The following is a 22,437-nucleotide window of genomic DNA, read 5'->3' as shown; positions in this document are numbered from 1 at the left end:
TGTTCAGTCCAGCCATCTAGCGGTCTCATGTCTTTTTAAAGTAAATCATTAATGTTGTCTAGAGACAAGATTAATCATCAAAATAGATTAACTCAAATTATTCCAGATGGTATTGCATCCAATTTATCACAATCTTGTCAAGTGACTGTGTATTATTAAATAATCACTAGACTCTATATTAAAATATGAACCAGAAATTCAGGTGTTAAATGACAACCTGCTATCAGTCAAAACACCACCAGACAAGACCAAGACATTCAGCTTTCCCTTGAATGAATGAGCTAATTAAGAGTTTCTCTAAACTGCGATGCAAATGTACTTTCAATTGATACAAATACAAAATCATCAAAAGTACTTAGAATCAATTAAGTCACAAAAGCTCAAATAAAAAGCTAAAAATGAATCATAAATAATTAGTTTCTTATCGTCAGTAATCGGGATTTTAATGTTGAGAAAGTTTCTTTTTCAAGTAGTAGATGGCATTAGAAGCGACAAAATTGGAAACTGGAATTTTCGTTTTTCAAATTTGGCGGCAAAAAACAGTCAACGTTATGTTGCTATAGTTACTGGTTAACTGTAACCAGTATCCATAGTAACTGTGAAGCTAATAGAGTAGCTCCATCTGACGATGTTGATCAAAGAAATGGATAAAAATATAAATCTTTTTATTGAGCTTTTTTCATTTCGCTCTTTCTTTTTGTCTCTCTTACAAGTGGTGACCTCACATTCGGGAGATGCAACTATGTTTCTCTCAAATTTATTTTTTGGTTCACTCACATTAGACAAATTACTTTTAGATGTACGGTTCAGTGTTTAATGTTATTGCTATATATTTTTGATACACAAATCTTTTTTTTTTGCTATTTTCTATTTGTGTATTATTTTCTTTGTTGATTTCTTATTTTGATTGATTAATTTTTGTTGTTGATGGATAAGCTTTCAGTAAATAACTTGCAACTCGATGTTCCCATTTGTCGGATTTGTCACAGTGGTGATAATGATACAGATTCCTTCTTTAACGGACAAACCAAATTAACGATTAATTCATCATCATCTTCACCTTTCTCCCTTTCAACTTCATCAACTTCATCTTCATCAGATAATGCAATCTCTGAATTGAGCTTAATTACACCTTGTTGCTGTTCGGGTTCATTAAAATATGTTCATCATTATTGTCTCCAACAATGGATACGATCTTCAAACAATAAATACTGTGAACTTTGTAAATATCATTTCAAAATGTCTGTAAAATTTAAGCCACTTTACAAGGTAAGTTAAACATTTTTCAATTTTTTGTAAACCCTTCTGTATTCCCACTCAACCAGCAATCCGACAAAACCATAAAGCTTTGATTTAACAGCAATTGAATAGCTTAGGGTGCAATCCATTCATGTCAACTGTAAACATTGAAAATAAATCTAATTTTGATCATTCCCATTACCTTCAAATCAATGGCCAATCAAACAAAAAATGAGATTTAAAAAGATGAGATCTTTTCACAAATTGATTTTAGCTTTGCTTCCAAACACTAACAGAGAAACAGTTTGATCACTTATCATTTCTCATTTCATATTTTACCCAATTTATGCAAATTACCCTACAACAATAACTAATCGATCCGTTTCTTTTTTTTGTTTCAATCAACGGGGATTTTATCAGTGGGAACGACTTGAAATGTCCAACAGTGAGCGACGTAAATTGTTATATAATTTACTGTTTAACCTTATTTCAATGTTTTGCGTTTTCTGGTCAATTTATGTGCTAATTGAAAGAGCAACGTTTGAAGCCAAATATGGACTTCTTGATTGGCCCTTTTGGACTAAAATGCTTGTAAGTAAAATCTTGTTATTTAATAATTTTCACAATTCCATTGTCCATTGCAACAATTCGCAAGACCAAAGAATTATATCTTTAATGACCATCAACTGACCATTTCAATGGACCAAAATTACAGTAAAAATTTTCATCTCAAATCAATCATTTGATTCTTTTGACATTTCATTGATCATTGACAATGTTAAAGTTAGCGAAACAAAAATTCTGGTTAAAACCTTTTCTCACTTTTGATCATCGATTTACCATTAAATTGGCAGCAAAAATTAGCCAATGCTGGTTTGAAATTAAAAATAAACTCATCCATCTTTACCTCGTACAATTTGAACTGAAAATTGACACTTTCTTTGTGAAAACTGAATATGTTACCAAGTTTAAAATTGATGGTTAACTTTCACGATGTAAACAGTTGAATAATCCATGGAAAGTGACTGCCAATCAGATGACTTTAATGAACATAATTATTAGATGATTATGATTAAGACCTTTTTCTAGTAAAAAAACACTTCTTCCATTATTAAAGCATCTTCAAAGTCTTTCGCTGTTTCCTATTTATTTTTAGACTCAATGAAAATCAAGGTTTCGCACTCATCATCATCATGTTTCTTTTTTTCCTTGAAAGATCCAATTCTGTGAGCTAAAAAAAGCATTTTCACTCCAAACTTGACCTGAAATCTTTGCTTGTTTTCATCTCCTTAAACCTCATCAATTACCTTTGTTCCCAAATCTTCTATTCATGGATCCACCCTTACTCACCTCCATCAGATGAATTTACCTCAATCGATTATCAGCTCTAATAGCAATTTTTGCCCAAAAACTGGTAACTCACATTTTCAGTTGAACCAGCAACCCAATCAACCAGAATCCAAAACTGAAAAAACTCTTTCCTTAAAAAAAGCAAATCACAAATCATAAATAATCTATTGATTATCTGTGAACAATTCATTTTTTGGCGTAATAACCAAATAAATGCGTCTATTCCACTCCTGTAATTACGACCAATGTTTAATAATTCATTCATTTTTGTTTTGTTTTTGCCTTTTTTTCACAAAAAAAGCTAAACCTTTTCCTTGTCATAAAATCAACACTCATGACAGGTTTAGCAAATCAAGCCTGTAAATTGTCAACTAAATTAGTTCTAATTGCTCTAATCAACTCTATTTAATTGGTCTGTAAAAATAAGCAAATTAAACAGGGGAAAAATGTTTCAATGTGAATACATTTATCATCACAGGTTATGACAGTTGATTTTGATATTATGTACAATTGTGAAAACAAAATGAAAATAGTGAATCAATTTTTTTGTTACTGTAAAATGTTGATTAAAAGGTTATCGACCGATCAATTGAATAATCAATTGCTATTGTTATCAATTGTCTTACCTTCCTCTTGATCTGACTACCAATGAACATGATGATCAACAATTAGCTTATTAATATTAATCGTGTTGTAAACACGGAAAGGCAACAATGAAACACAAAGCCAATCAACTTGATAATTATAATAATCGATAAAGTTAACTGAATTAATTTTAACGCTCAATCATGAAGCAAAACAATGATCACAATTTGAATGATCGCAAATGCTATTTTTAACCTTATCAAGATTAATCTTGCCAATCTAATCTATTGACAATCAGATTGGATTACCATTTGTTTAATTGCTGTTGACAAGGTAAACAAACCTTGACTTTTTGAGGGTCAACAGGAAGCAATTTCAAGTTTTAAGGTGAAAAAATGGCCAAAATCAGTGTTTTAGCCAGAAAATGAAAAGCCTTGTAAATTTGTATTTACATTTGGCTTTTTTTTCTTGCTCTTGTTTGGTCAAACTTGACCTTTTAAAATTTAATTTGTTCAATTTTCTCAAAGGTAAAAGTGAACAATTAGAGAAAATTGGACAATTTTAATTAATTTAAATATGCAAATCAATTAAATGGTAAAACTAGTTAAAAGCAAAACTCAAATATTCAGTACTTTACAGTTAACGTGTTATACTAATTATAAAATTTTAATTAGCTTTTAATGCAAATTTTCAACCTTTGCCAATCAAACCCAAATTAAATGCTTTCAACACATGTTCACATTTAGGCCCAGTAACAATTTAATTAACATTCAAATGAATTAATCTCATTATTAATTCAATTTGATAAGAAATTCCTCAACATTGTATTCAAAGATAAATATTCATCCAAACGTCCGGTGAAATTGTTATCACCAACAGCTGAAAATATTCAAAATAAATCAAATAAACTGAAAGCTACTCCAGGCCGACCCTTAACTGATAAACGGTTAACATTAGAAAAGGTTTTTCATCAAATTGTTTCATTGATATCATCACTTTACACTTTTATTACAATTACCGGAAATTTTAATGTTTATCAAGGATGAAGATCAAATTGTCTATCAATTTTGTACTTGATAATCAATCTGATTGACCTTTAAATGCTCAATTTTATTTTATCTTTCAGTTATTTTGTTTACTGATGGTTACAATTTGTCACCGGTTGATAACAGTTCAGTTGTTAATCTCAATTGACAATCTAACTCAAGAATTTATGTGAAAAGATTTTCTCAATGAACGCAATGTGTGTTAAATAGGTAAACTCAAGTGTCTCTGACCTTTCCAATTGTGGTCAAAGTAAAAGATTTTCCAGTTTTAATCTTAAAACCAGACAATCTTACCTGAAAAAAGTTGACTGTTTATTTTTCTCTTTCTCTTCTTACTTTTCCTTCTTTACCGTGAAAAAAAACTGTGTCTCTTTTTGTGTTGTTGTGCTACCTGTTGGTGCTGCCCATTGGCCGAATGGCCCTGTTATGGTACTTAAAAGGCCCGTTATTTGTGTTTAACTAACCTGTTAAACAAGTTATCATCTTAACAGTCAGTCACCTTTTCTGGTTCCGGGTTTACCTGGATTACATTGGTTTATTATGATGATGATAACAATTTCACTGTTACAATCAAAATGAAAATGATGCATTCATGATTTGCAATTGTTATTGTATTCCTGTTGATAATGATGAGTAGTTACAAAAAAAACGATGTAATTGAATAATAAAATAACAAACTTTGAAAGTCACTTTTTCACCTTTTTTTACAATTTATGCATCTTTTCATTTTGATTGATACAATTTTACCTCTTATTTATCACATAGTAATCAATAGACCAATTTACCAATTGATTGCAATAAATATTGTAGCCACTAATTGTTGCTAAAAAGATTGATTAATCAATTGTAAATCGTTTGACGTGAATCGACATTTTTTCATATTCATTAAAAAAACTTGTTTTACCATCAATTGCAATCAAACAATTGCTATTGATTGAGCTTTTTTCCTTTCATTTTATTGCCTTTTTTCAGGATAACTTCTTATTTACTCTTTCAATTGGAGTTCTGTTGAGATGAGTTGATGCTCATGTTGATGTTAAAAATTACTGTTTCATGATGACAATTTTAGGATTCATAAAAGGTTGAATGTAGGGACATCGACAGGTCAGAATTTTTGTCCTTTTTTCTCTTCTTCTAACACTTTGATGACAATCAGTTAATCAACGTTTCAATTTAGATACAGTTGATGGAACGTTAATGAAAAATGATGTCAACAAAAGGCAAATAGATCAAGTACTGTAGGAGTTGATTAAAAATAGCAATCATGATAATGATGGTGAAGAGAGAAAAGAGAGAAAAAATGAAAGACAAAAATCGCGTGCCAGTAACGGTAACAATTGAGTTAAATTATGGTTTGTTCATCATTATTATATTGACTATTACAAGGCAGCGGTAAAAAAAGACGACAATTTTAATTGCGGAAGTTTTCATACCGTGATTAGCTTCGTCTGTTGTATTTGTTTTGCGTCAACTCATTAATGATTACGATCAAACATACAATAATGTCTTCAATGTATTTACCCAAAATGGACATGAAGATAACCTTTTTTTTCATCATCATCATCATAAACTCCATCATCATCATCATCATCCATAATGATCTAGAAACTAAATTTAATATTAAATCGTTTACTTGATTAACATAAAACGATTCAATCTCAATCTGTTTGATCTCAATTTTGACAATGACAGTTATTAAAAAAATTACTCTTGTATTATATTTCAATGAGTTTATTTTTTTACATTAAAAACCTTTTTGGTTACATTCAATTGAAATGACCAAAAAGATGAATCATTTCTCTTCCCTTCATCATCATTATCAGGGTCAGTTTTTACATATCTTTTCATTGATTTTCAGTTACTATGGACATGATTATACTTTACCTAATCAATACAGCTTTTAAACTAGATAATATGGAAAGATAAAAGCTTACAGGAATTAAATTGTTTCGTTCATTTTAGCATCATTTATAGTCATCGTTAATAACATGATCGTAAACATTTTTTTGTGTTTTGAGCATCCAGTTATCTCCTTGTAAATTAAATGTTGGTTAACATTGAATCATGTTGACTTTACAAGTCAATACACTCGGCGTCAACATTGTTGATTGTGTAGGCAACATTATGATCAACTTGATTATCAAGTGTCTCTAAACATTTCATGGTTACCATCAAATTTTATCCTTTTTTTGTTCAAGTCTCGCAACCAGAAACTGATAACAAATGAAGCAAAACCTAACCTGGTTAACTGCTTTTGCTCTTCACCCTTTTAACCATCAAACATGATAATCATCATTATTATATTTCATCAATCCAATAGCAATTTTTTTCTCTCTTTTCGTCATATTTGATTCCCAATACTTTTTCAGCGAGCTTTGGATTACAACGGCATTGAGGGTTAACCTATTTTAATTCAATTTAAATATCAGTGTTTATTAGTGGTCAAGTTTTTTTATTTGATCAAAGTTTTGATAAAATTTATTTAACTAAAGTAGAAAAGAAAGAAAATAAAAGTAACGAATTTATGCGTCATTTGATCAAATAATAGCTGGAATCGAATCGATTCTTCATACTGGACTCAAATGGACAATACCACATGCAATTGGAGATCCAGCATTTCCATCTTTTTTACTCTGAAGATCGTTTCCTCGACCGAGATCATCAGCCTTCTCAGAAATCTGAAAGTAAAAATATTTATCATTAATCAATTTTAAGGAACCTTCTAAAGCTTTATATTAATGCAACTTACACCTATTGTGCGATTTACAATTGAGTATCCACCAGTCAAACTGATCATTAGATCGGTAAATTCAAAATTAGCTACTCCATCAGAGTCGGCATGAATATTTCCTAAGTCTCCAATGTGACGATTCCAATCATGTTTGCCTCCATGTTCGGTTTTCTGAGGATTGTAATGATCTCCGGCAGACACACAATCACCACCAATAAATGGCATTTCATATATATGCATACCATGTGGACCAGAAGCTAGGCCCATTATTTTACCTTCAATTGAAACTGGTTTGTTTCCCTAAACAAAATAAATAAAGTGATTATTGTTATTATATCTAATTTTACATCGGATAGCTTACAATTTGTTTGAAAGTAATGGTTCCTGTTACACCAGATGGACCAGACAATTCAGCAACGGCTCGGGTTGATTTAAGTATTGGACTAGCTGATTGTTGCGCAAGTGAAGGATCTTGTGATGATTGCTCAGAGTATGGTGAATCGGGCCAACTTTTCCGAGACGGATCACTATCCATTGGGTTAATTATCGGATAAATTTGTGATGATTGGACTGGTTGATAATTTGGAAATGGTGGCGGTGGAGACCAAATTGGAGAGGCATCGGATGCTGAGGGTAACGATTGATATGGTGCTGGGTACGTTGAATAATCAGATGAAATCATTGGAGGAATAAAACATGGATAACCAGAATAACGAGGGCCATCGTAAGGATATGGAGATGGCCTAGTCACTGTCGATCCACTAGAACTGGAATAAGTTGGTTGATAGGATGAGGAATAAGGTGGAGGATATGACGGGGAATATGATGGGGAATACGATGATGATGAAGATGAGGATGATGGCTGTTGTGGTGGTGGTGGAGGTGGAAGCAAGGGTAAAGGTGGTACTGATGCCGATGATGAACCAGAGTATGAGCCATAAGAACTGGGTCTATAAATTGATGCATATTTACAATCGATGACCATCCTTCAAAAAAAATTCATTAATTAGTCTAATGAAAAATACACTATTTAGCCATTAACTTACGCATTGGTATATTGTTGGTTATTCAAGGGATCCGACGGAAAATTACTGTCATAATTGTTTCGAGTTGGATATTGATTATAGCTTCGCCAATCACTCGCAGGGTAAGAGTTGCCTGTCAAGAAAAGCGTTCAAGTCAAGACTGTTTCAAAATTGAGAATTCAATATTTCTTACCTGAATAAGATGTGGATGATGGCGGTGGATTGTATCGGGACGGAGGCGAGTAAGAAGAGGATGAAGAAACAGATGTAGAGGGCGAGCCAATACTAGGAGATACTGGTATTTGTGAAGGCGCTGGGGGAGCATATGGAGGATTAATTGTTGCTGTTGATGTTACCCAAGTCGACCGATCCAAAACTGATTTAATACCAGTAACTCTTGGTGAATTATCTGATGAAGTGGGAGAAGTATCTCGATTATTTGAGTAAAATCCAGTAGGCCAAAATGACGCCGAGCCATAGTAATCTGTTAAAGTTGCCACAGTAATCCAAATCAAAGTGAATTGAAGGGTTGTTAATGCTGCCATGGCTAAGAGAGTTTTATAACAGTGAAGCAAAATGTTAACCGATGAGCAAAACTTGACTAAACTAGGACTTATAAAGGTTTTTACAAGATGATATCTTTTAACACAAGGCACTGATTATCAATTTTGAAGCTTTCTCTACGATTTCTATGAGCAAACTGATCTGTAGGTCCCGAAATGCCTACCATTACTACACCTTTTTCAAGTTTATTAGATGGCCTTTGTTTATTTCATTTGATTACCGTTTATTGTTTTCAAAAACAAAATCACACCGAGGCTGGAAAATTTGTCACATAATTCACAGTTTTTATTATCACGTATTTGCAATTGAAATGGCAATCCTAATTGTCATCAATCCGATTAACCTGATTTTCAATTTTAATTTCAGTTTTCACACTTTTTGTTTTCAAAAAAAAGACAATTGATTTAACCATAAAGTGAAAGGATTCACACAAATGGATATCGTTTTTAATTGTCAACTTTACCTTGCTTCAACCCATGAATAAGGAAGGGATAATCGATAGATTATTATTGCTTACAAAGCATTCGGGTTAAATCATAATCCAATTCAATCTGAATGAGAAGCGTGATCAAGTACAACAATACAGAGATCCTTCGATATGCAAAGCTTTCCAGTTTAACCTTCTAACAACAACTTTATTCAATTACTATTCATTATCTGGTCATTTAATCAGTATTATTGACCATTCAATTGCCTTAAAATTATAGTATTCATAATTTTCAATCAAATTCACTGTATAAGTTGACATTAGATGAAAATATTGTAATTAGCTTGTTCTCATTTGATTAAATTGTCTTAATGATGCGAGATTTGTTTGTTTAATTCATAAAATCCTTTGACTAATAATTCAACAATCAGTTAAATACCAAATAACCAATTTTAAATTACCAAAAAGTGACCAAAAAATGATGAAAAGGTAAACATTAACCTAAAATTGGTAAACATTGGTCAATGAATTACTGTCATCTACCAGATAATGTCAGTAAATTAATCAATAGCCCCTCAAAATATTACGCTATCATTAAGATCGGTTAAATCATAATAACTGTTGAACTAAATTAAGTCTTTACCAAATTATTGAACACAAATTAGGCCAAGGATGAACATAATTTCAACCAAACCTAACACTTCAACTCATGTTAAAAACTTGATTGGAAAAATTTTTCTTCAAAATATTATTCCTTTTTTGTTTTCATCCTTCAAGTTGAGTTGATTTTGGTTGATCCTTGTACTGTTGAAATGTTAGGTTCAATATAATTATCGATTGTTGTTGATTTTGATGATAAACCCTTCAAAGCTCATCGTCATTTAATGATGGTTCAATGAGACATTAACCTGAAATGAGTCTAATATACAGAAATGATAATTCCCATGAAAATGACTGATAAACTGAGCGGAATAATGTGAATGTCTTGAAAGTGCTCATCATTTATTATCACAATGATTATTGAATAAATACTCAACATCATTTAACACTGTTTCTCACTCTCTTCCATAATAAGAGTATAATTATATCAACACTCAAGTTCATAATGATTACAATTTGATGTGTTAATTAGTCCATTTCTGTTATAGTTGGGTTCAAGATTCACTTGAATATTTGAATATTTTTCAACAATTGAGACTGTCTTAATTTTGGTGTGTAATCAAAATTGTAAATGATTGAGATTTATCAATTCAATTTTTGGGTGAAATTGATTTTCACCAGCCTTTTATGTTTAGTTATTCAAGTAAATACAAAGTATTGATTATTTGATTGACTTATGTTACTTTAGTTGAAGTAAAGCCTGAAATTTCCTTAACTTGACAAATGTTTGCTTCTTAAAGCTTTGATAAGATTATTTATAAATATGGTTCAGTTCAATGAAAATCAATAGTTTATCAACCTTTTTCAACTTGCATTTTATCATGAGCTATCAAAGTTTAACAATGAGACTGTACATTAAACATTTAAACGTTGATCCTATTAAAGGTTTAAAATCGACAATCAAAGGTATTTGATCATTTTCAAAATACCGTTTGAATAATCAATTTTTACCTCAAAATAAACTTGGCTTAAAAGGAAAAGAAAGGTTTTAAAATGAGTGACTATTTAAATTGGTTAATTGATTATTCAATTTTTAAAGCATACAATTAAATCTTAATAGCCAATGTTTCAATAATGCAATTAATAATTATAATTGGCATTTTACTCAGAGATTAATGTATCCGGTTGTTATTTTTTTTGACGTTCTCACATTGGATCGTCTTTGCAAACCATTTTCAAGTTGAGTTTACTGGTATAAATTTGATTGTAATTATGGTTCATCGGAAAAACAACATTATCATGTTGGACTTTGAATGTACAATTTGATGGTTGATTGGAATGTTTGATTTGTAATTGTAATTTACCATGGATAATAATGGGCTGATCAGAAGCCGGACAGAGGCTAATAGTGTAATGTGGAAACGGGGTAAATTATGTTTTACAATAATACTGTTTCAAACAATTATTAGCATATTTTTAACATTGTTCAGTGTTTACGATGAAACAGCCGAATCATCTAATCGGTTAAACTCCGTTTCTCCAGCTTTTGGTGGCCTTGATCCGCAAAATAATCCAATCCAAAGATATTTACCTCATCTTCAAGATCACATGGTGTTATCTTTAATTGGTTTAGGCCTTTCGTCGACAAGTTCATCGACCACAATGTTATCAAGTCTAGGCTTTAATCTATTGACATTTACTTTTGCCTCTTCATGGGCTTTACTTTGGCCTCATTTAATTACACCAATTTGGGAAGATTCACCTTCTAAATTACAATCATCTACATCTGGATCATCTTCTTCTTCCATTTCTTTTTCAACATTCTCCTTCCTTTTCTCTTCATCACCAGCTCCAGCAACTTCACCAGTTTCATCCACATCACCATCTTTATCATCTCCATCATCGATTGATGGATCCATGGATAATTCCTCTTCTTCTTCACTATCATCCATTTTATCATCGCCTTACAAACACAACAAAGCTCCACTAAGCCAAACATATTTCCCAAAATCTCACTCTTCACTTCCATTTGATTCAAATTCATCTGTGAAGCCATCTAAAGCACGACGATCAATCCAAATAACTCTCGGAATCAACTCAATCCTTCGTTCAGCTCATTATGGTTTAGGTGTTACTTTATCACTGGGAAGTCTTCAGGGTAAAGTTAGTCCTTTACAATGTTTAATCTTGGCTGTTTTCGAGGTTCCAATTATATCTTTAATTGATTACATCTTATCTTTATGGCAAGTTGCAGACGAATCCGGTGGATTAGTTATCTATGTATTCTCAGTCTACTTTGGTTTAGGTGTTTCTGCTATAATTTGTCGATTTACTCAGGCAACTCGAAGAAAAACTCAACACTATGATTCGGACCGGGAACTGTCAATCCTTTTAGGAACCATATTTACTTATCTCACATTTCCAACAGTTACCAGCTCCTATTCACTTGGTGATAAGAAGCATCGTTTTGCTGTCAACTCTTGGATATCTGTAACAGCCTCATGTTTATCAGCTTTTGCAGTTTCCTCACTTCTTGATTCAAATGATCGCTTCTCAGTTCGCCATATACGCATTGGTTCAGCGGCTGGTGGTGTAGTTGTATCTATTGTAGGCCATTACATGCTATATCCTTACACTGTTTTTGTCTCTGGTATGTTTATTGGTGGTCTATCAATTGCAGCTCATATCTATATAAATCCCTATTTACTTCATCGTTTACGCATCCATGATACTCTTTCAATGCATGCTGCTTACGGTATTCCAGCATTCATTTCTGGATTAGCCTCCAGTGGTTTTGCCTATTTAGCTGATGAAAATTCATTTGGCTTAGCATTGTACGAATTGCTTCCTGCTCGAGCTCCACCCAAAAATTCAAAAGATCTTGAAGAGATTCAAGTAATTTTACATCGAGTCAATCCTGGCTTAGGTCGTTCTGCTCGTAGTCAGGCCTTATATCAACTTTTTGGTCTATTTTTCATCTGGGCAACCGCTGTGATTACTGGTTTACTAACTGGCCTTTTATTGGTTCAACCTGTTTTCGATCCTCCGGAAAGAATTGAATTTTTTCAAGATAATATCTATTGGGTATTGTCTGGTGAAGGTGAAGACGATTTCACTCATGGAAGCCTTTGTGAAACGGAAACTAATCCAGAAGATGTTCCTCTCAGTGATCTTCTTGGGCGAAACATCAGCAGGAAAATATCAAGATGTTCAGCAAGCTTGAATCTATAGGATAGAAAAAAATGAAATGATTATTAATATTGTCCTCATTTTTATATGTTTTATGATTATTGGAGCAAATATTTGGCCAATCCAGTATTTTATTATTATAATGGTTTAAAATTAATACAGATGTAATTTTGTATTTTTTTAATCCATTCAATTTAAAAGTTTCAAGTTTATAATAGAGAGGAAATGGAAAAAATATTGAATTGAAAATTCAATCAATAACTATTAACCTGCTGAAGAAAATAGCTAAATTATCACTTTAATGACCAGATTAATATTAATCAACAAATTGTCTCTACATCTAGCTTCATCTGTTTATTAAGATGAATTAATTTCTCATTGACTGTAATTAGCGTCATAATTAATCAGACAAATCCTAGGTAACCAGGTAAATCATCGGCAAATAAACTTAACTGGTTTAATGAAGGAAAAACAATCACATTTCTAATGATTAATTACTGTCAATACGAGTTTCTCTCTCACAGAAAAGATGAACAATTGACTTAATTATTGCCGGTTGCAAGTTAATTGTATCGTCAATGTATTGATCTCCTAAGTTCGTATTGCTTCTAAAGGCTTCCCTGTTCTAAGGCTTTCCTTGTCACTTTAATAGCTTGTCAACAGGACAGGAAATTGTAACAGTAAATGAAGTCAAGTAAATTTGAATAACTTGGCAACAGTTGATATTACCTTGAAAAAATGCTTACACAGCATTATAATCAGCAGCTAATTATTATATAAAGGTTAAGATTGTCTTTTTTTTCTTTCTCTCCTTGGCTGAAGCTTTTGTATCGTTGTTCATTTGATTTCATATGGATTGTCATTGATTTGTTTGCTGGTTCTCATATTAATCCATCCATTTATAGCTTTTAAATTATTGAAAACAGGCAATGTTAAAGATGGTAATCAACCAGAAATTTACCACTGAATGATTTATTGACTTCACCAATTTCATATCAACTGTTCATTAACTGTTATTTATCTCATGTTATGTGAGTTGAATCTCACGCTATTTCCATGGTATTGTTGATTGTTTCAATTATTTTCAGTTGTCATTTGCAAAACTGGCGAACCCTTTCCTGATTATTTTTCCTGATCAAATTAGTGAAGCCATTTGAGAATTGCAATTGTTTCCTTTGAACCCAATGAGAAGCAAAAAAATTTAACCCAATCCAAAGCGCCAGTTTCAAATGGAAGCCAAAATTGATTGATTCAATATAAACCTGAAATCGGTGAGATAGTAAAAGAAGAAAGAGAACACTCATTATCATTTGATTAAATTAATTGGTACACAAACTTGCCTGTTTGTATGCTTTTACCGTGAATTAGAAGGTTACCTGAAAAAGCTAAGGGTAAACTAAAGAAACATATTCCCAGTTTGATGTTATCTTGAGGCGGAACCAGATTGGGAAAAATGTTAGCTCCTTATTATGTTAATTAACCCAGTCCCTAAACTGTTGATACCTTTTGTTTGCCAATAATCATGATCCTTAACATGATGATCATCTTGAAATACACTATTAACCAGGGTAACTCAAAGTAAATGGTTAAAAAAACATTGCAATGTAGGGAAAAAAATTCATCAACATGGTGAACATAAATCCTTCAACCGTGATTCCCTTGACTTCTCAGCACGTTACAACTCTGTCACTTTGTGTTCTCTCATCTATTTCGTTTCCGCTTCCAATATCATACGGCTATTATGAAAATTTTGATGTTTAATCAGTTTTTTTTTCATTATATTTCACGGTTAAAGGTTTACTTTCTTTTGCTTTATTCTTTGTTTCACTTTCTTTAACCTTCTTTGAGCTCTCCTCCATTTCAACCATGACTCGCTTTCTTTGCCGCCTTGATGATATCACAAGACAAAAGTGCTTCTTAAAATCTAGTAATGAGTTCAAAAAGACAAAGAAATGATAAAAAAGTGTTTATTTCAAAAACGGTTAAATTGGTTAAATTCAATCATCTTGAAAATCTGCTTTCCAGATGACACGCAATGAAGACAATAGATTTACCAACGACCAGTTTTCTGGTTTATCAACCTCGATCAAAAATGAAATATTTTTCAAATTCAACACATGATACTAAATGAGACTTGATTCACTCTGTCAGTTTGCTATTTTTTGATATTATCAACAATATTTTTTGACTGATCAAAAAATCGATGACTTGAAAAATATTTAGCTTGCTTGATGTGTATAAATTTTAAGTTCACTGTTCTAACCAGAAAAACTAATCTCATTATCATTTAGATGCATAACCAACTGTATTCTGGTCATTGTTAGATAAATCCAGCAAACTATAAGTCTTATACAATATTCATTCATTTGGCTTTGTTGTTGGTAGGGTTGATGGACATCTCCAATAAAAGAAATAGATAAAATTCAAATTGGTTCTTACCCGAGTTAATTTTCAATTTGTATTACTGTTGTATGATTTATAATATTAACCAATTATCTTTTTACTCTTTTCTACCATCTGATAGGTCGTCTCAATTGGATTTCTTGGTGGAACCATTTTCCTGTTTGTTCAGCTTCGCCTTTATCTTTCCATTTTCATGAGGTGGCGACAATATAATCGAATCATCATAATTCACAATTGTGATAATAAAAAGGCGACATCCAATGCTCCAAAGATTGAAAAGAAATCATCGTTTGAGCTTGATTTATCTGGAATAAAATGAAACGTTGGATTAGTTACTAAGGGATGAATAACAGAATTACATTAGGCACAAAGATAAACCTGTAAATGGATTGCAAAGTATTATAATTACCCAAAAAATTAATGACAAATAACTGTTAACTTAATGTGATTGAAGGCATAATGTTAGTGTCTAAAGACGATAAAGTTGGATAAATGCTGCTTGTTAAATTGTTGTCTTGAATCACTCCGTCAAAATACCCAACAAGACTGCAAGATTACTTAATGGATAATCTAGTCAATACCATTAATTACTAGTATTGTTAATTCCTACAAGAGATTACCTAAAACACAGATTAAAAAAAAAGATTCAGTTAGTCTTAAAAAAAACTTGTTCAACAAAAAAATCAGTCTACTTTATTAATCAAACTCAACTTTACCGCTTAAAATAGCAAAACCGCCATTGGAAAAGGAGAGCCATCTTTGAATTGTAATTGTCATTGTGTGAAGTAAAATGTAAACAACAGTCTTTAAGTTGGATCAACTAATCAAAAGTCCCAACTGATCTGAATTTGTATTTAAAAAGGCCTTAATTGATTAACAGTATTCCAAGTGATTAATTTTCAATCTTGTGACTCAAATGTCAATTGTGGAGCCTTTCATCTAATTGGATAATGGATAACTTTCTCAGTTGTTTTGTGCTCTAAAAGCAGCTCTACTTGGATTAAGTTGCTAAAGTGAAAATTTTTCATTTCCATGGATTAGTAATTTTGATGGATTAAAACATTGACTCTATGAAAAACACCAACGAATACATTTTCTCATTGCTGAGAAAGGGTTACCTTAATCCTAGCCTTGTCAATTAAACTTTGTAAATAAAAAAGAATCCTTTGTTTTCACTTTAATTATAATTAAGATTATATTATAATACTATTAGATATAATATATAGTATATATATTTATAAAATCAATCCTTGGGTAAACCTACAATTCAATGCTAATTTGATAATTTAAGTTGAAAAAAATCGAATCAGTGATGTCAACTAAATCTCTTGCTTGTTGTTTTCAATTAAAACTCAAGATAAACCATGTTTTCCATTCTAGCAATTCACTAATCGAGATGGTTAACTGCTTACAATTGAAAATAAAATTGATTCTCATAAATTTATTTCATTTTTGTTCAACTTTTTTTAAGCTATTCAAATTGACTAATTAGGAGACAAGCTCAACAACTAAATTAACAGTCGCTATTAAAGTTGATCTTTAAATTAACTCACATTCGATACATGTTGATGGCTTTAATTGTCAAATCAATCACAATTTGTGAATCACAAACGAATCGATAATTAAACTAATGTCAATAGATGTCGACATGCAGCAACTTCGCGTTTAGAGTATAAACATCGCCATCTATTGGGATATCATTTATTATAAATAATTTATAGCTTTTAAAAGCCTAAAAGTCACACTTTTATGTATCCTGTAAAAAATAATATTTACTCTTATAAAATCTTTATTTATTTCAACCTTAAGCATAATTTGTTTTCTTTCAATTTTATTAGGTCTTTATCTCAACCCTTTATCAACTTTATTAGCTTTTCTTGATTCGACAATTGCTTTATTTTATTAGCTTTTTTCTGTTCTTAGGATTGTTTTGCTTGTTATCCTTTCAAATTCTAGTCAAGACATTTTTTTCATCGGAAACATTGTTATCGTTCATCTTCACCATCAAATTGCTTTGTTGTCTGTTGTAAATAAAATTGTTGTCGCAATTGCAATACAATTTATTGTCATTTTAATTTTAACCCTATGTTTACTTGTTTGTGTTCCTCTCTCCATATTACCTTGACATAATGTTTAAGTGAGTAATTACTGTCTTATATTTGTATGATGGCCTGTAATGGTTCATTATTAACTATACTGTTCTCATTTAAATTATCCCTAGAAATAAACGTTCTCTTGATAAATGGCTGCGATTTTCTCGCTGTGGTGAACAGATCGAAGGTACTCCTTTTGTCCCCTTCAAAGTTCCTATTCATAATGCGAGTGACAGATTGCCAAGCAATGAACGTTTCTCATTTGAAGATGTATTCAGAAAGCATCCCAATATTGGACTTGTTATTGATCTCACTAACACCACTAAATATTACAGTCCTACAGTTATTTCACGTTTTGGTGCTATTTACTGTAAAATAGCGATGCAAGGCCAAGGAACTCTTCCAGACGCTCTACAGGTTGTAGAATTCAATAGAACCGTTGGCAGCTTTATGCGAAACAATCGTAATCAACTGATTGGTGTTCATTGCACACATGGAGTCAATCGAACAGGCTTCATGATTTGCCAGTACATGGTGAATCATTTGCGAATGTCTGCAAGCTCAGCAGTTCATTCCTTTCAAGAGGCAAGAGGCCATGAAATTGAAAGAAAAAGTTACGTTGATGCCTTGTACAGAATGGATGTCAGCTCTTATCGCAATAATTATAACAACAGATACAGCAGGTAATAATCATGGTGAATCATAAATAATTACATTTGTTCAATTACTCTAATTACTTTTTATTTTTTTGTATTCAGAAACAACACGCTTAATGCCTTGGTTCAACAAGAACGAGCCTATCCCAGAGCGATCACAACTAGAACCAGACCTAGTCGATGGTCATCGTAAACTCATTTAGGATCTATCCATTTTCATTAATTTCTGGAGACCAATCAATTTTACTAATATCTCTTTAAATACAATGTGATCATGGATCAAGCAAGACTGAAGAAACAGAGATTTTATCATTACTCTCATACTACGCATGGAAATTTGAACTTACTGATCAACTTATTGTTCAAAATATATTCTCATCAAACTAATTACCAAGTAGCTGCACGAAAAATTTAATCTGCCGATTTGAAAATTCATTTAATCGAAACTGCATGTGTATGCCAATGGGGTGTAAAAAATTTGGTTATGAAACCAATCAACTCAAAATTTAATGAACGAAACTATTTTCCTCAACCTTTTTCAGAGATTATCATTTCAAACAAATCATTCTTGACAAATCAATTGATTTATTTTGTTGATACAATTTTCTTTAAAGCATCTCAATGAATTCATATTGACCTGTAAATGTATTTTACAATGTATTCATCGCCAATGTAGTACAATGTAAATTATTTAACTCTTAAGGTCTATCTATCAGAGAAATGTTTACTTTCAATTGGGTGATGTGTAAAAATGAATTGTATATAAGTACACTTCATGTTTTATTGCAGAATGATATAATTAACAAGTTGCTTCAATTGTTATTAAAAGACTGGTTATAGAAAAAGCATTTATCTTCCAATTTTATTTACCTTGTTATTTCCATTTACCTTATTCAGCGTTTCCTCCTTGCGAACTCTTCTTCCAAGAATAAATTCAATCAGTGATTCTGTAAAATCTACAATGGATCTATGATTCGGAGAAAAGCTTAATTAGTCAGCGTACATCCAATGATCAAAATAAGGAAAAGAATTGCGAAAAGGCTTGCTAATTATTCCATTGTCAAATTGTCTTTTCACATTTCATTAACTCTTTCAATTCTAGTTAATGAACATGGGATTTTAATATTTCGAGCTCAAACCTGTTATTGCCTGTAAGTTGCGTGCATTATTACAAGCAATAGCCAATCATGTGAAGAAAGCCACTGAAATAAATCAACAATGGTAAAAACTCTTTCAGTCAGCATTTTATTAATTTTAAATTCACATCTTATTCATCTTTCGCTTAAGTACTTTGTCTGTGCTCATCTTCAATAAAATAATTCAGTGAATATGTTAAAGCTGGTCAAATATTCTTCGTTAATTTTTATATTACTTTTTTCCTTCAACTTTGGTAAGTTAAAAGCTATTTACGAAGCGTTTTGACATGACTTTGGCTTGTTAATCTGATTTGTTAATTTTCCGATTTCTTTCTCTATCAATAGGTACTGAAGCCAAGCCAGTTGATGGAGATGTACCAGAATCAGCTGATAGCCCAGATATTCAATGGGCATCCGTACCAGAAATGGACGAAGGCTCTATGATGGCAATGTTGAATTCAATGATCGATGTAATTCGAGCTCGCCTTAGTGGATGGATGTATGGCTCTGTGAGCAATGATGAGGTTGAAGTTGAACAAAATGGTGGTTTTATGTCAATGATTCATGGAATGTTCTCTAGGTTAACCAATATAGCTATGGATATGATGGGTCAAATGAGGCGAATGCGTGACAAATCAACAAAAGACAAGTTAACCGAATCATCATCTACAGTAGAGGAGGACATTAGTGCCTCTGTAAATGGTTCAACATTGGCAACTCGTTTGAAAAATCAAATGGATCAAACCAAGGAGCGAATTAAAGACGCCTGGAACAATTTGGTGAACAAATATCAAAACGCAACCAGTTCTAAAATGACCAGGTTGAGTCCTGTTGCACCAAGTGAGGATTACCATCTAATTGATGATGAAGCAAAAGCCAACATGAATTTACAATCAGATAATAAACGAGTCATACGATCAGTCAACAATGCTGATGATAACATTGGACAGTCACAAGATTTAGATTCAGAAAGCAAAAGTACTGTTTTAGCAAGATTGATTACAATGGATGAATGGTTAAGAAAACGCAGCGGAAAAGGTAAAAGTAAACAGTTAGAGTCGTTAATTGCAAGACCAGATGAAACCGATGACCGTAAACCCAATATCTTTGATCGGATGAAAGGAGCCATGGATAATGCTCGGTCCAAATTTTTTGGAGCTATTGGTAAATTCATGAACGGATCAATGATAAACACTGATAGTGATGATGATTCAACTAATATGACGGAAGATGATCCTAAAAACTGGTGGTCAATGTTGATGCCGAAAGAGGGTTCCAAAAGGCCTGACAGAGAACCATTGAATCCTCGCAATTTATTTCCAACCAAAACAACACATCCTTTCAATATACCAAAGACAAATAATGAAAACGACTTGATACCAATGATTCCTTCCTCTAGACCAATAGATGTTGATTGGTCTGTGAAGTCAGTTGAAAGGGACGAGAGAACCGATAAAGTGGATAATGTTGAACAGTCGCGAACGACAATTGAATTTATGGATAAATTTAAAAGTGAAATGGAAATGTTCAAATCATCGATGGATGGTCCAAATGACAATCTTGAAATGGCAATGGAAAAGCTTGCTTCTTGGGGATTATTTGTCCGCGGGTTAACTGAAAGTAAAAATCTTGATGATTTTTGGGGCAAATTGACTCAGCAAAACTAAACAGTCAATTTTTGCATTTTTGTTAAATCTAATTTGTAACTTATTGTTTGACTCTTCCCGAGACATTTAAATCTGTATGTTTATCATTTCAAGAAATATATACATGAGTAAATGTGATAATTGTTAATCTAGTTTTGTATCTAAACAGTTACAAACATTAATCAGTTCTAATGAAATGCTGTTATGCTTGTAAATGATTTCCTATCAATAACATTGTTTACATTTAATATTGACTCGACATTTACTATACAATTGTAGTGGGTTAATCGCTGGCCGACTTTAAGGTTAATCTAAAGATGCTATCAAAAATTTTATGGTTTACTTTTTAAATTGTCATAAATTAAACTGGAGAAGACAAAATGACAGTAAATGTTGGGTTTGAAGGGATGACCCTAGAGTTTCATGTGAACATATAACAAGTCAAATGGCCATTCGATGCGTCAGTACCTTAGTGATTTTAGATTGACTCAGCCAAAGGTCACTTTATGATCAGCAATCAGACAATATTTAAAGATAAAGATATAAGTTGTTTACACTTTCTTATTTCAGTTTTGTTGTTGACTTCATTATTTTGTGCAGATAATGGACCAATTTGTTTAGTTAATTAATTTTACTTTTTGCATAATCGAGTGTTTCTTTTATTTCCAATCATGCCTCGAGTTCATAGTTTTTCACCAAACATTATTGACCCATCTTCATCCAGTTTAGCAGAGTTATTATCATCGGATTTACTCTCTATCTCCCATTCATCATGTTCATCCTCGTCGGTCGTCTCTTTAAGTTCAACTGCCTCTTCATCATCCTCCTCCTCGTCCCAATCACCACCACTTAAAACTAAAATGATAAGGAAAATAACAAAAGATTTGCCAGAAAAGACGACATCTCCGCATTTGTCTAAGTTTTCCAGTTTCAAGGAAGTTAAATCCAAAATGGATTCAATTGTGCCAAATAAAAAAAGTGATCATGGAGCCAAACCATACCGTTCTCATCGATCTGCAAGAAAATCTACTTCTGGAACGAGATTGGTATCATCTACACCAACCTATGATAAGATCTCGATTGCTGGTAGAATGACGTTTCAGTGTCGTTATTTTGATTGTAAATACATCTCTACCCAATTCACTCAACTCATTGTTCACCAAACTGTAACTCATGGATTAACTGAATGTGAAAAGTGTTCCGTTGCCTATTTCAGCAAATCAGAGAAGGACAATTGCTTTGCCAAACATGAAAGCCTAGAACTAGCTGAGACTACAATGACAGAAGAGGAAAGTACAGTTGACCATGAGGGTGACCTACAGCTTGTTATTGATGGCATTCTGGAAGCTGAAGACGAAAATTTGTTGAAACTCGCTCCTTATCAACCACCACCATCTGACTCTCCACAATCAACTGTATCTTCACTACCATCCACATCACAATCATCAGGCAACTTGGTACACCAACAACCAGAACAACCAGAGCAACCAGAATTATCACCAATAAAATTACAGATTAGTTTTAAACGATTTAAATGTCAACATGCTGATTGTGGACGCTCATTTGAAAATGAATGGGCCTTGAAAAGTCATTTTTGTGCCATGAACAACTATAAAATACCAAGAATTATCCGATTAGACTCTTTGCCCAAGATGAACACCAACTCTACCCAGAAGAGAGAAAAATCAAAGAAAGTTAAATCAGATGAATATGTTGATGTTTGTTCAACTGCTTCTTCTTCTGACGG

At 32.2% G+C, this 22,437-nt stretch overlaps 5 protein-coding genes and 1 long non-coding RNA gene across 6 annotated transcripts; 4 read left to right on the top strand and 2 right to left on the bottom strand.

Moving 5' to 3' along the window:
- The first annotated feature begins 785 nt into the window (after positions 1-785).
- Positions 786-17,296, top strand: LOC149093880 (E3 ubiquitin-protein ligase MARCHF8-like). Its single transcript, XM_089267709.1, has 3 exons — positions 786-1,269; positions 1,660-1,830; positions 15,281-17,296. Exons 1-3 carry the CDS (start codon positions 928-930, stop codon positions 15,476-15,478), a joined length of 711 nt encoding a protein of 236 aa, XP_089123835.1. The 5' UTR covers positions 786-927; the 3' UTR covers positions 15,479-17,296.
- On the bottom strand, positions 6,652-8,683 carry LOC107359529 (uncharacterized). The gene is made up of 5 exons (XM_015926013.3): positions 8,170-8,683; positions 7,998-8,109; positions 7,313-7,937; positions 6,970-7,251; positions 6,652-6,898 (listed from the first exon to the last, which is right to left on the bottom strand). The coding sequence occupies exons 1-5, from the start codon at positions 8,519-8,521 to the stop codon at positions 6,788-6,790; spliced, it is 1,482 nt and encodes a 493-aa protein (XP_015781499.2). The 5' UTR covers positions 8,522-8,683; the 3' UTR covers positions 6,652-6,787.
- On the top strand, positions 10,700-12,940 carry Rh50 (Rhesus blood group-associated glycoprotein Rh50). The gene has a single exon (XM_015926009.3). The coding sequence runs from the start codon at positions 10,933-10,935 to the stop codon at positions 12,796-12,798; it is 1,866 nt and encodes a 621-aa protein (XP_015781495.2). The 5' UTR covers positions 10,700-10,932; the 3' UTR covers positions 12,799-12,940.
- LOC149093881 (uncharacterized) lies at positions 14,352-15,336 on the bottom strand. Its single transcript, XR_016198812.1, has 3 exons — positions 15,196-15,336; positions 14,558-14,680; positions 14,352-14,492 (listed from the first exon to the last, which is right to left on the bottom strand). It is a non-coding gene; the product is annotated as an uncharacterized LOC149093881 (long non-coding RNA).
- Positions 16,950-18,753, top strand: LOC107359912 (RNA/RNP complex-1-interacting phosphatase homolog). Its single transcript, XM_015926508.3, has 3 exons — positions 16,950-17,296; positions 17,381-17,935; positions 18,011-18,753. The coding sequence occupies exons 1-3, from the start codon at positions 17,289-17,291 to the stop codon at positions 18,099-18,101; spliced, it is 654 nt and encodes a 217-aa protein (XP_015781994.1). The 5' UTR covers positions 16,950-17,288; the 3' UTR covers positions 18,102-18,753.
- Positions 18,754-19,153: 400 nt separating this feature from the next.
- LOC107359911 (uncharacterized) lies at positions 19,154-20,938 on the top strand. Its single transcript, XM_015926507.3, has 2 exons — positions 19,154-19,298; positions 19,390-20,938. Exons 1-2 carry the CDS (start codon positions 19,238-19,240, stop codon positions 20,709-20,711), a joined length of 1,383 nt encoding a protein of 460 aa, XP_015781993.2. The 5' UTR covers positions 19,154-19,237; the 3' UTR covers positions 20,712-20,938.
- The last annotated feature ends 1,499 nt before the right edge of the window (positions 20,939-22,437 follow it).

This window comes from Tetranychus urticae, chromosome 2 (genome assembly GCF_039701765.1).
Source record: "Tetranychus urticae isolate SD_2017Ah chromosome 2, NJAU_TeUrti_SD_1.0, whole genome shotgun sequence".
Classification (NCBI taxonomy): Eukaryota; Metazoa; Arthropoda; class Arachnida; order Trombidiformes; family Tetranychidae; genus Tetranychus; species Tetranychus urticae.
Note: the sequence above shows the minus strand (reverse complement) of the source record. Positions and strands in the feature narration are given on the sequence as shown.